At 40.3% G+C, this 12,594-nt stretch overlaps 1 protein-coding gene across 4 annotated transcripts in view; it reads left to right on the forward strand.

Annotated features, from left to right (window-relative positions):
* Window positions 1-12,594, forward strand: part of ADGRB3 (adhesion G protein-coupled receptor B3) — a 1,641,523-nt gene that overhangs the window by 1,528,593 nt on the left and 100,336 nt on the right. For all 4 annotated transcript variants that reach the window (XM_085610901.1, XM_085610903.1, XM_085610902.1 and 1 more), the window contains one exon: window positions 860-1,503. In XM_085610901.1, coding sequence (XP_085467027.1) covers window positions 860-1,503 — 644 coding nt within the window. The remainder of the gene's footprint in view (window positions 1-859; window positions 1,504-12,594) is intronic.

Raw genomic sequence — 12,594 nt, forward strand, 5'->3', positions numbered from 1 at the left:
TCAAAGCTTCTTTCTGACATTTTAAAAGCCAATAAAAGAAACAATTGAGAAGTGCTTTGTGTTGAGTTAGAAGAGCATTATTTCAAGAGGCTGGATGTTTAAAGGGTTAAAACCCAATTTTAATGGTAGTGTAAATATACGCCAGGGCATGGTAGTGAATTTTCATATCAAAAAGAGCAGAAATGAGTAAATAAAAATCAGATTTATGCTAAAGGCCGCCGGATTTGCGTGTATCTAATTGTTGTTTTCCTGTGGCGTATTGATGTTGACAGACTCCAAATAAGTTTCTCTCTAACCTGTTTACATACCGTGGAAGGACAGCTACAAATTCCACTCCAAGTTATGTCGTTTTACTTTCAATTCTGAATGCCTAAGACTCCTTTTGTTTATCAAGATTTAATTTGTAAACTATCCTGTGAACTGTACAATTCAACATAAGTGTAAGTGTAACACAAATCCCCACTTTAATACAATCCTAGTATAGTGAAGCTGGACCGTGAAATATGGTGGGTTGGTTCTCTCTTTTCAATACCGTTTAATACAGAAGTGCACAAATCATCCTAGAATTTGCTATCCTGATTGAACCCCGCTATTAAAATACAACAATTAATTAGGAAAAGAGTTAGGAGACCACATCTTCGAATGAGCTGGCTTTCTAAAGGGTATCAGGGCATTTCTAATGTTAGCAAGTAGACGGCAGTATTCAAGAGTATACAAGCTGGCAGGAGTAATTTTGTAAATCATCAATACAGTAACTCGTGGCAAAATGCGTTTGCATTGAATTGTATTTTGGCACAAAACTTTTGTACCTGTATCTGTGAACTAATGCCATGTTATGAAATGCCTTCTTACTTTGTAGTTTTACATAAAGACATTGGACCCTGCAGAGCTGCTACTATTACAGGAACCATGTCCAGGATTTCCCTGAATGACGATGAGGATGAAAAGGGCATGAACCCAGAAGGAATGAGCTACTCCACGCTGCCTGGAAACATTATGTCCAAAGTGATTATACAGCAGCCATCAGGCCTGCACATGCCTATGAACAGGAGTGAGCTGGCCGATCAGTGTCTGAAAAAAGAGAACAGCGAGTTGCGACGAACTGTGTACCTATGCACGGACGATACCATGAGGGGTGGGGACTTGGACATGGGCCATACTCAGGATCGGATGATGGAGAGTGACTATATTGTGATGCCAAGGGGTTCAGTGAACATGCCATCTCAGATGAAGGATGAGAGCAAGCTGAACATGGGCATGGACACCTTGCCTCACGAAAGACTGTTGCACTACAAAGTAAATCCAGAGTTCAGCATGAACACTGCTAGAATGGACCAATTCAGTTTAAATTTAGATCAGCATCTTATGGCTCAAGAACATATGCAGAGCCTTCCATTTGAGCCACGCACAGCAGTAAAGAACTTCATGGCTGCAGAACTTGATGACTGTGCGGGACTTTCCAGAAGTGAAACTGGGTCAACGGTATCAATGAGCTCTTTGGAGGTTAGTAATTTATATTTAAATGTTCAAACTCACCAGAAATTTGACATACAAAAACACAATGCTGGGGATGTTAGGATGTTTTAATGCTTTGTTGATTGGTGAAATAGGACATTCATAGAACATGCTTTTTAAGATTCCTTCCGATCCTTTGGCAACAAAATGCTATTCAGAGACAGCTTGTGACATTTGGGGTGTAAATGTCATACCTATATTGCATATAGTGAACAAGTGAAAGGAGCACATCTGGGGTTCTTTAAGAGTCATGGGTTGTTTTCTACCGAGAGAAAAATCTGAAAAAACCTAGGTAAGTGTTCATTTTGCAATGCTATGTTCCTAACAAATTGGCCAGTTGGTCAAGGGTATTTTTAAATGTTGAAATATTGAAAGGTCCTAATATTTCAAAACTCATGAAATGTCCCAATACCCAATATTTTAAGGTGAGCAAGCCTGAATGTCATTGGAGGAGTTCAGGTTTGCACCATGTAAGGAACGTCTGAAAAATATGGAAATAAGTGTTATATTTAACAGCACAATTCTCCAAATTATTTGAAAAAACTCATAGGTTGTATGGGTAGTTTCAATTGTCTCGGTATAATATTTCCCAACACCCCCATTAAAGTTTAGAGAGGTGAGCAATCTCTCAGGTTAGAAAATACTTACAGGATCAGAAGAGATAGGTTACACTCTTGATAAAGCTCAGGCCTGAGACAACAATTACATACAGTCAAAATATATTGATAGTGCAGCTGACTATACATTTAGCACCTCATTCATAATGTCCACAAAGTATTAAACTCCTGTGCCAGTAGCCTCCGAGACCTGCTGCAGTTGGGTCTCACTGGAAATCCAGAGACACGGATTGAAGGAAAATGGAGGCAGCATCCGGGATGAAGTCACACTTTAGCCAATATGGTCTTTTCAAATTTCTTTATTCTTCTTTAAATTAAAACGACTGGACAACAACCAACGCATTTCGTTCCTTTTATAGGAACTTCATCAGGGCAGAAAATTCCTGTGCAAACCACGTCCCACTCTAAATATCAAGGCGAAAGTTAGCCCAACGATGCAGACAGTGTAGGATCTATTTCTGGCCAGAGTAATCTAAACAGTGTCGGCACAATATTCAGACTGAATTCGATTAGCTGTGGTAGCTCCCTCAAGGGTATCTGACGGGATTCTACCTGATAAAACGATCTAAAAAAGGTTCGGCCCAAACAAATTTGTAACTGCGTTCAAGTGTCCACATTCACAGGAATAGTATTGTTATTGACGAATGGAATCCGACCACAGTCGTAGCAGCAATATGTAGCTACCGGCGATCCCCCAGGGCGAATGAAGTTATAATACACTTCAGTCGATACTTCAGTCGATACAATCAAAAGAGCCTCGTATTCCGGTGGCCATAAGTAAGCCCGAGCCAACAGTGAAAAGGAGCAGCTGCTCCTTTTCACTGTTGGCTCGGGCTTACATATGGCTTAATTATGGCCGCCGGAATACGAGGCTCTTTTGATTGTACCGACTGAAGTGTATTATAACTTCTTTCGCGTACGGAGCGGTTCGGACCCGGAAATGACTCGGTCAGTGAATTACATGTAGCTCGCATCGTACTTGCTCGCTAGTACAGCTGTACGAGTTGGCCGGAAAACACGCGTAAGGCTCGTTGTTTTTCCGTCCGAACCCGATTCGGTGCCCTTCCGACCGAGATTGAAATCGGCCCCTTAGTGATAATGTGTTTTCAGAAGATGCTTTCACATGAAATATTAAGTAACTGCCCCAGCAGTAAAACATGCCCACTGCATCCAAGCAAAGGTTTCTCAGGCAGCAATTAGTGTTCTCTCCTTAGAAAATATTTTGGAATCTCATCCATATTGTCTCGAAGTATCAATGTTTCCTAAACAGTAAATAGCCTAATTGTGTCTGTGATCCACCTTGTCATTTTCTGAAAACAAACATATTGATTCCATTCACAAAGCTTTTTGCACATTTAAGGTGAACCTATTCATTATTTACAAATGCAAAACCACTTTAGGAATGCTTCATTGTTTGTTTTGCAATTCTACTCACAGAGGCAGTGAGTGGGAATGTGAATTTGAGCACACCCAAAAATATGCGCTTTGTTGAGTAAATACAAACTCCTCGCTATAGCCAATCTTTTGGATTTGGCACTTGATGTCTCTTCCGCTCGTCTACTGGTTATTTGTGAATAGATGAGGGCACCCTTGCAAAATCAAAAGAATGTTCCTTACTCCACAAATTTAAAAGTAGTCCACCCAATGCTTTCCTAAGCTTACCTGTAACTTACACACACACATAATTGCAAATTGTGAAACATACATGAAGTATGGCAGGGGCAAGATCCCTATCAGCATACTGTATGCAGCCCATGCATGCCTTATTCACGTCACCTGACCTGAAGCTTTGAATATACATTGGAGGAACAATGAACGTTTCCATGGAGTGGCCAAGTAAATTCAATAGATTTTCAGGACTACCCAAATGATCGCATCATTTTTGTGGGTATTTATGAAAAATTTAAGCTACATTTATTCCTGTTTGTATGTCTAAGGTGCTTCTAAATGATTGCGATATATCAGGGCTTGTCAGATTGTGCGAAAGTTATCCAAAATGCCCATTTTTGTGGGGGCTTCAGGAAAAAGAGGAGTCATGCATTTACAAATGTTTGTATCAGAAGAATTTTCCTTTAAAAAATACAGCGTAAGGAACATTTTCACTACTCCATGCATGCATGCTGTACATAATTTAAAGATTATGCACACATGTAGTTAGGAAAACAGGCCCTGCTCAGCAAAGCTTGCATTTTCACATATGCAGTGAGATCAGAATGTGTGTGTAACCCACTCAAATACTTGCAAATTACAAACATGGATTGCTGCAAAGAGTAGGTTTCATAATTTACGTATTTTCTTTGTCGTTTTGAATTGGTTCCCTAGTGTGTTGTGTATTGCCCCTTTACTGCTTAGATTTACCAAGGAAACTGGTTCTTTCGCTGAAGGAGGACCAACATGATCAAACAATAGAATATTTACTCAATCCCAGTGGATTTAATTATGTAGGTTATGGCAGTATTTTTATATATGTTGGCATGAGATGCTCACCTATCTTCAACGAGTTGTTTGAAGTGTTGAAAAGTGGATCTAGTGGTTGATCAGCACTAAGCAGATAACTTTCTTCAGGGTTAGGTAGGGTAGAGACTGAAGCTGTAGTCCACTCTTCTTAACTCCCCTCCACTGGCATTGGGACGAAATTTCTCAAAAGAACACATCTAGTAGTCTAGCTGGGCAACCTGGGCATCGAAGATACAAATTAAGGGTTGGAGTTAGGCTTTGGCAGAGAGGGCATTCCGTTACGCATGTGATGGAGTACCCAGCCCACCAAGCCGTCAGTCCCTCATTTAAAGATGAGCAGACCTTAAATATTTTATCATCAGAGCCCCTCCTTTGCTCAACGGAGCACGGTCCTTGGAGTAAGGACCGTGCTCCCTATTTAGAGTAGATGGGTTTTTTTCGACTGTCATCACCAGAAAAAAACCCGGTGATGAGCGAAAGGAAAAAAAAACAAGTCGGTAAATCCTCTCAGTGGCATAACACAGACGTTTATGACTGGGGAGTCTATTCTCGAGGATTCTTTACTTTTTGCGAACTTTCCTATCTTTCGGAAACATAGACTAGTACCAGGTCTTGATTGTTTAGTTGCTTAGGGTGGATTTGTAGTCGGTATTTGTTTGTGTCAGTGAAGTCTAATTATGTAAGCACTTACATTTCAGGGATGCTGGTTGAAATCGGTTCTAGTTTTGAAAGTGTTCCAAAATGCTGTAATGTTAGGTGGAGGCGCAGCTGAAAGCTCAGCTCATTTGGGCCTTTTTTTCAGCCTTATTTTTCCAAGACAGGACAATTGATTGAGAGTACAATCTTAGGTTTCCAAGCACCTCTCAGGGAGGCTATGAATTACTTACATGTACATTTCCGTTCATTCTTCCAAAGTGTGTGCACTGGGCAAGAGTGCTGGGTAGAAATCCCATAATTTTAAATGTAAAGATTTTATTTCAGGGCTATATGTTTTGGAATGCTTCCTAAAATCACTAGACAGATTAGATCCATAGTAGAGCCAAACATGTAAGGTATGCCTGCTGCTGCTAGCTACATGTCCAAGCATAGTCACCCCAATTGATATTCAAATGAGCTGTGCTAGGATATCATATACACAACTTGCTCCATTAGAGATGTCATATGAGTTATTTATCCTTAAGGCATTTTCCGGTCAAACATTTACAGTAGTAGTTCTGCTCTCCTACTACAAGTACTGAAAGCTAAATCCACGAAGTCTGCTTCCAAGTACTTCTCTGGTTGGTTATCACTGATTATGTGCTAACCTGCTATCTTTTGTTCTAAATATCTTCTATTTGCCTCTCCAATAAGTCCTAAACCAAAAATACAGTGAGTCCAATCAAGTTCAATTTAAAGTGCTATCAATGTGAATATGTCATTTTGGTCTAAATGAACAGTATTAATCGCAAAAAAAGGCAGGTTGTACATTGTACTCTAGTTCCTTATCTAGGCCTAAAATGTCATTACTTGATCATTGAGATTATTATATTGGACTTCATCCCTTACATATGGCTCCTCATAGAGTACGAGAGTGGGTGTCTCCTCTATGGCAGTGTGGTTTGAATGCTATTGAACACTTCCAATTTCATACTAAACTTATCAAAATGCAGGAGTATGAACATTGTTTTAGCTGTTACATAGTTCTCAGCTACCCTATCATGTACCTGTGTAGGCCCTTGAAACTGAATGTATTTATTTATATATTATTTATTTATAGGTTTTATATAGTGCTAGCTGGACCTGAAGGTATCAGAGCGCTCTACATATAGTAGCTTTACATATAATACGAGTCCCTTAGATTCAAGTACATGCATAAATAGAGACAAAGAGAATTGTTAGGCAGTTATGGTGGTTACTGTAAGCGGACAATTAGAACAGCATTTGTTAACATGACATATTAGACAGCTGAAACAATCAAACAACTGACTGTCGAAAAGGGTATAGTCAGAGAGAGAGAGAGCTATTAGAACGCAGTTCAGTTGGAGTGCGTGTTAAACTTATTGTTGAGGAGAAGGAGTTTTAGGTCACTTTTGAAGCAGGAGGAAGAGGAATAGCATCGGAAATCTCTAGGGAGTGAGTTCCATATCCTGGGTGCATTACCAGAAAAAGAGCGAGTCAGGGTGGATTTCGTTTTCAGGTTGGGAGGTTTGAGAAGAAGTGAGTTGGAGCTTCTCAGATTTCTGGTTCTTCCTGCTTTGTAAGTCTATTGCCTAGATAGTTAGGGGTATGTGTGAAAAAGGCTTTGTGGGTGATTCAAGCAGTCTTGTAAATATATCTATCTTCGATGGTAAGCCAATTTAGGATCTAGGGAGCCGGTGTAATGTGTTCAAACCGTTTAAAACCTGTTCTGAGCCGGGCCACCACGTTGAGAGCTAATCTTAGGGGGTGGGGGGTGAGGTACATTTTCGGCATTCCAGTGAAGATGGTGTTCCCATAGTCCAGTTTAAAAAGGACTAGAGATTGTACTTCCATTTTAAGATCATCTAGGGGAATGAATAGTTTTATTTTCTTCAGGTGTTTAAGTGTGTAAAGTGCTCCATTGGCTGAGTTTCTAATATGATCCTCCATATACATGTTTTTGTCCAGGGTGATGCCTAAGGACTTTATGGAGTTGGACAGAGTGAGAGAGCAATTTAGGGAATCCAGGTTCTTGAGCCAGTCTTGGATTGGTAGAAGGCTATTTTTAGGGGAGATAGTAGTAGTTCAGTTTTGTTGGGGTTCAACTTTAAGTGGTTGGAATTAAGCCAAGTTTGTATCTTGATTAGTACAGCATTGAGATGTAGGAAGTCACTGGGTGATTTGATTTTGTAGTAGAGTTGAGTGTCATCAGCATATAGGTGATATTTGACTCCTGCTTGCCTCTGGATGATTGTAAGGGGTTCCATGAAGAGATTGAAACGGGAAGGGGATAGGATTGAGACTTGGGGTATGCCAAGAGTAACTAGGGTGGGTTTAGAGAGACAGGTGTTTATTTAATTTGTTGCAAGCTGTGTTGCAGGTAAGACTTGAACTATCTTAGGACTGTGCCATTGATAATGGAGCAGATCTTAAAGTGTCTCAAGTAATGCTGGGTTGTTTATGGTATCAAAAGCCACTGATAATTTGAGTAAGATAAGTAGTCATGTGTCACCTTAGTCTAAGGATCTGTGGATGTTAACTGAGATATTGAGCATGTCGGTTTCCGTCCTATGGCCTTGTCTGAATCCTGATTGGACTGTGTCATGGAGGTTAAATGTATCTATATGTTGGTTCAGTTGTTGTAAAACGCACTGCTCCATAGTTTTGGATAGGAATGGGGGGTTGGAGATAGGTCTGAGGTTGTTGAGATCATTGGGGTCTGCCCTTGGTTTTTTGAGTATGGGTGTGATTTGTCCTATTTGGAGGGAGTCAGGTACACAACCTGAGTTGAGAGAGTTATTAATGATTTTTGTTCAGAACGGGGCAATGATGTGGTTGAGATTTTGAACTATAGTAGATGGGAGGGGATCTGTAGTGTGGAAGTTGAGAATTAAGTTCGCAATTATACTGAAGTCTTCCTTTTCTGTCATGGGTTTGAAGTCAGACCACTTAGCATCATTTTTCAGCTGAGTGAGATTCTGGTTGACATTTCCTTTTTTTGGGGCGGTCCATTTGGTCATTAGTTAGCTCTGGTAGAGGGGCTACAGTGGAAGGAAGTAAATCAGTGGGACAGGTTGGGAGGCATGGCAGATTTGTGCTTTGAACAAAGGATTGCTTAATTTGTGCTATTTTATCAGTGAACAAGCCATCGATTTCTTCCCAGTGTTCTTAGGTGGGTGTTATTTTTTGATGGGAGGTGAGGGTAGTTTGCCGTTTGATGATATTAAAATGTTCCCTGCGTCTATTCTTAGTACGGTCAAGTTGGTTGTGGAAAAAATGAGTCTTTTTCCTTAAAAATCTGCTTTTTGTAGGAAATCTGTGCCAATTGTTACAGTGCTAGGTGCACTGTGGAGGGGTTCTGTCTTCATATCCTTTCTGCCTGTCTGAGTTGTCTCCACTCATTGTTAAGATCTGAGTTGAACCAAGATTTAGATTGGATAGTTCTTGATTGTTTTAGTTTGAGTGGTGCTACTTGGTCGAGAACTTCAGTTGTCGCTGTATTATAATGGGCAGTGAGGTAAGTAAGAGGTTGATGCTGTAGTTGGGCACGAATCCTAGATTCCAAATCGAATATTGGAACTTATTTGATGTCTCTAGCCCAGTGCTTTGGTATATGTTGAGGCTGTGTGGGATTTGAAGAGGAAATCGATATTAAACAGTATGAGATGGTGGTCGGACCAGTCAATGGGTGAGATGCATCTTAGTGAGACAAGCTCATTTTTGGTGATAACCTCATCTAGAGTGGAGCCTTTAAAGTGGGTTTGTTCATTGCAGAGATGTTTAAGGTAGTTGATTACAAGAAGGCTAATGAGGTTTTGCACTGTGGTGTCTTTTGAGTTGTTCCAGTGAATATTGAAGTAGTCCTAGAACATGCCCTTCGTGTCAGTTAGGGAGAACCGTATTACTAGGTCAGTTAATTCTACTGTTAAGAGAGTGCTATCACCAGGAGGGTGGTAGATGGTATGTAGTTTGATAGGAGAGGAGCCTTTGGCTGTAATTTCAACTACGTGGTATTCAAAAGTCGAGTATTCTGCAGTTTTTAAGATGGGAAAATGTATTCCTTCTTTGTGACTGATAGCCAGTCCACCACCTGTTCTTTTTGGTCTGTTATGTCTAATGATGGTGTATCCGGGGGTGTGAGCAGATTAAGTATGGGAATTGAGTGATCATTAGGCCAGGATTCAGTGAGGACAGCAATATTTATTTCTTCACCGATTATAGCTTCAGTGATATCTGTAGCATGTTGAACAGCTGACCTACAGTTGATGAGCATGCATGTTAGAGGTCAGGGATTATCATTAGTGGAATGTAGTGTCTGAATGATGGTGTATTGAGTAGGAGGTCTGGGTGAGTAGATAATTCTACAGATTCTTTTTCTGTCCACTATTACTGGGATTGTGGAGGGAGGCTTGTGAACCATATTCTGGTCGTTTGTGAGGGAAGATTCGCTGATAGCATCAGCTTCCTGAGTGGATATGGGACTGAGAGCTCTGTGGCGCTCTGTGGAACCAACGTCACAAGGGAGTAGAGGGCCAGAGGATGTGTTATATGGAAGTTGGAGAACCTGTGTGGGGAGACAATTTATAACTACCAGGAGTGTGAGTGCTGGATAATTTGGCCTGCTTTCAGAGGTCGTGTCTTAGACGCAAGATGTCATTAGCTAGGTAATCAAGTTTATGTTTCATTTGGTTCAGGAGCTGGGTAAGTGTGTCAATGAGGCTTCCAGCACCGAGAGTGGGAGGATAAGCGGCAAGTCCGGAGTAAAAGGAAGGCGAGTGCGCTACGCTGTGGGGTGGTCAGTGTCTTCTGGGCTGTGTAGGGAGTGTTCTGCTGCCTTTTTATTTCAGGCACATGAAATAATTTCTGGCACCAACCAGGCAGGAAATGTGCACCTCTGTCAACGTAGATGGTAACTTTTCACAGAAAGTGTGGCCACTCCAAGACAAGGTCTACATTTTTCTTTAAAATTCCACATTAGGTGTTCACAACCTGACCAATTTCAGGCATATTGTATTCTTTTCATTTAGTATCTAAACTGCTAGAATAAATTGTAGTTTTCCACATACGTAATCGCCTACATGGCAATCAGTTCCAGCACCTGCTTCAATTATTTTTATTGCCCCGTACACAGCATTAAAAAGGCCCTTATGCTTGTGTGCAGTAAATGATTCACTGACTTGATTTAGAGAACTGTTATGTATTGTTTTGTAGGGTGACTTGCCAATGATAAACTTGATAATCATTTGCAGCTTCCATTACTGCCTGTTGGATGCCACCCAGATCTCTGTGTCCTTGAAAAGTTTCTCTTCATTGCTATAGAACCAAACAGAGATAGTAAGTTTAGGCTACCATTCAGCACCCCAACTAAGCTGAGCTGAGCGGATCATTGCAGAGGTTCATTCTTCCCCACCCTTTGATACATTAAATGACAAAATGTTGCCAGGCTTATCAGGGGCATACATGTTTGAATCAAGACAAAACCCTGGTCAGATGCATGGCTGCTGTTCAAGTGTGATTATGGGAAAGATGTCCGGAAAATGAATCCAGTAAAAAAAAACTAAAGTAATTTTTGACTTTGCCACCAGCGGCTCCAGCAAATTGATTGCATAACATTATTCAATACTTACTGTCATTTAGAGAAATTGGCAGTAGAACTCTGACGTGAAATTATATCTTTTTGGTCTACCAGAATCTCAACTTGTAGTATTACCTGGATTCCATGATAAAAGTAGTAGTACTTCAAAATCGCATACTGATAAACCTTCGGAAACCTTCAGACATTTAGTTCCATTACAGAAAAATTTATAGCAGATGTGTCTACCTCTCATCCTGTACAAGATTATTGATATTGGCTCGTTGCTGGAGTTGTCTAAATGTTTGTTGCAAATCATATAACTTTGTGCTGTTAGATTTTTTGGGTGGCGGTGGGGACGAAAAAGGGCTTTTAATTTACTGGATCTTTTATGAAGTTGCACTAACTCAATGAGTGAAATCAAAGCTTGCCTACATAACTCACTTTTTGTATGATTTGGCTCAGATTTACTTGCAGATAAAAGTCGAGGTTATCCCTTCAATCGAGAACTTCAAATAACTGCTAACCACTAATTTTAGGCTTTAGTGGCAAAATATTTAAGATTTTGCATGCAAAAAGCTTCTCAATGAGGTTAGACTGAGAAACGTAACCCTACTGTAGACAGTTGTAAAAGTAGGCACTCGCTCACTCATTAATCCACCCACTCACTCAATGCAAGTTTCCAGAGCCAGATAAATTACTGCATAATGCGCTACAAGTGGAATATCGTACATATTTGTTGGGGATTTATTTAGTACAACACCAGATGGCAAGCTGAGGGGTTCTGTTGAAGACAAGTATGATGAATCTGCTTGTAAAAAATTGTGCCAGGATGGATAGGTTCTTTGTGCTGAATGCAGGTAGCTTAGTGTTCCTTATAGATTAGGAATATAGTGCTCCTTGATTAGATGGGTGTTCAGCTTCTTTCTAAAATTGAGATGTTGGGCTAGTGGCTTTAGTGCATGCATTGAGAAAGCATTCTTCCTCGTACTTTCCTTTTTGAAGCTCTCTAGTTCAAATCCTGTCTTTTCATGGCATATACACATGATCTATTTATTTATAGGTTCATGTATATTTCTTGGTACTACTCTAAAGGAATGAAATTGGCCACACTTACAGAGTTGCAAAGACGTGCCTCCTCATCATGATTTATTTACTCCGGAGATTTGAAAAAGAGATTGTCCACATGTTCGTAAATATTTGGTAGATACTGGTGCTTTCAATAATCGATTGTGCCACGCAGAAATTGTTTTAAAGAATTCTGTAGATCAAGCATAAGATCTTAAACTTGAATTAGCTTCCTGAGATAAGTTTTTCAGCAATTTAGGCCAGGGTTATTGGTCATCGCTGCCTTGCATATGATGGAAGTGCTTTTGAAGAAGATGCAAGCTATAGTAGTAGGCAGTGAAGTTTCATCTTCTTTGAGTAAGGGTGTCATATTTGTTAGGCATTTAATTAGAACTCAAGTGGCATGCCAGATATTCTTACCTGGATCCAGGTGGATATCCGAAATGATGTTGAGCAGGGCATTGCTGGCACTTATACGAATGAGGAGTAGGACTTGGACAGTAGTTCTTAATTCAGACTCTGGGAGTTGTGGTTTGGTCTTTTGCAGAAGCAAAAGGTTCACTACGAGCATCAATGCAGTTTGCATGACAATGGCAATGAATGAGCACAGTGTGATGGACAGGGATAGTGGTCAATTCTGCTAGGAATAGTAGAAGAGGAGAAATAGTGACTGAGGACCTGCGTGCTGAAGTGTAACATTTATTTTAC

The sequence above is a fragment of the Triturus cristatus genome, chromosome 6, assembly GCF_964204655.1.
Source record: "Triturus cristatus chromosome 6, aTriCri1.1, whole genome shotgun sequence".
NCBI lineage: Eukaryota > Metazoa > Chordata > Amphibia > Caudata > Salamandridae > Triturus > Triturus cristatus.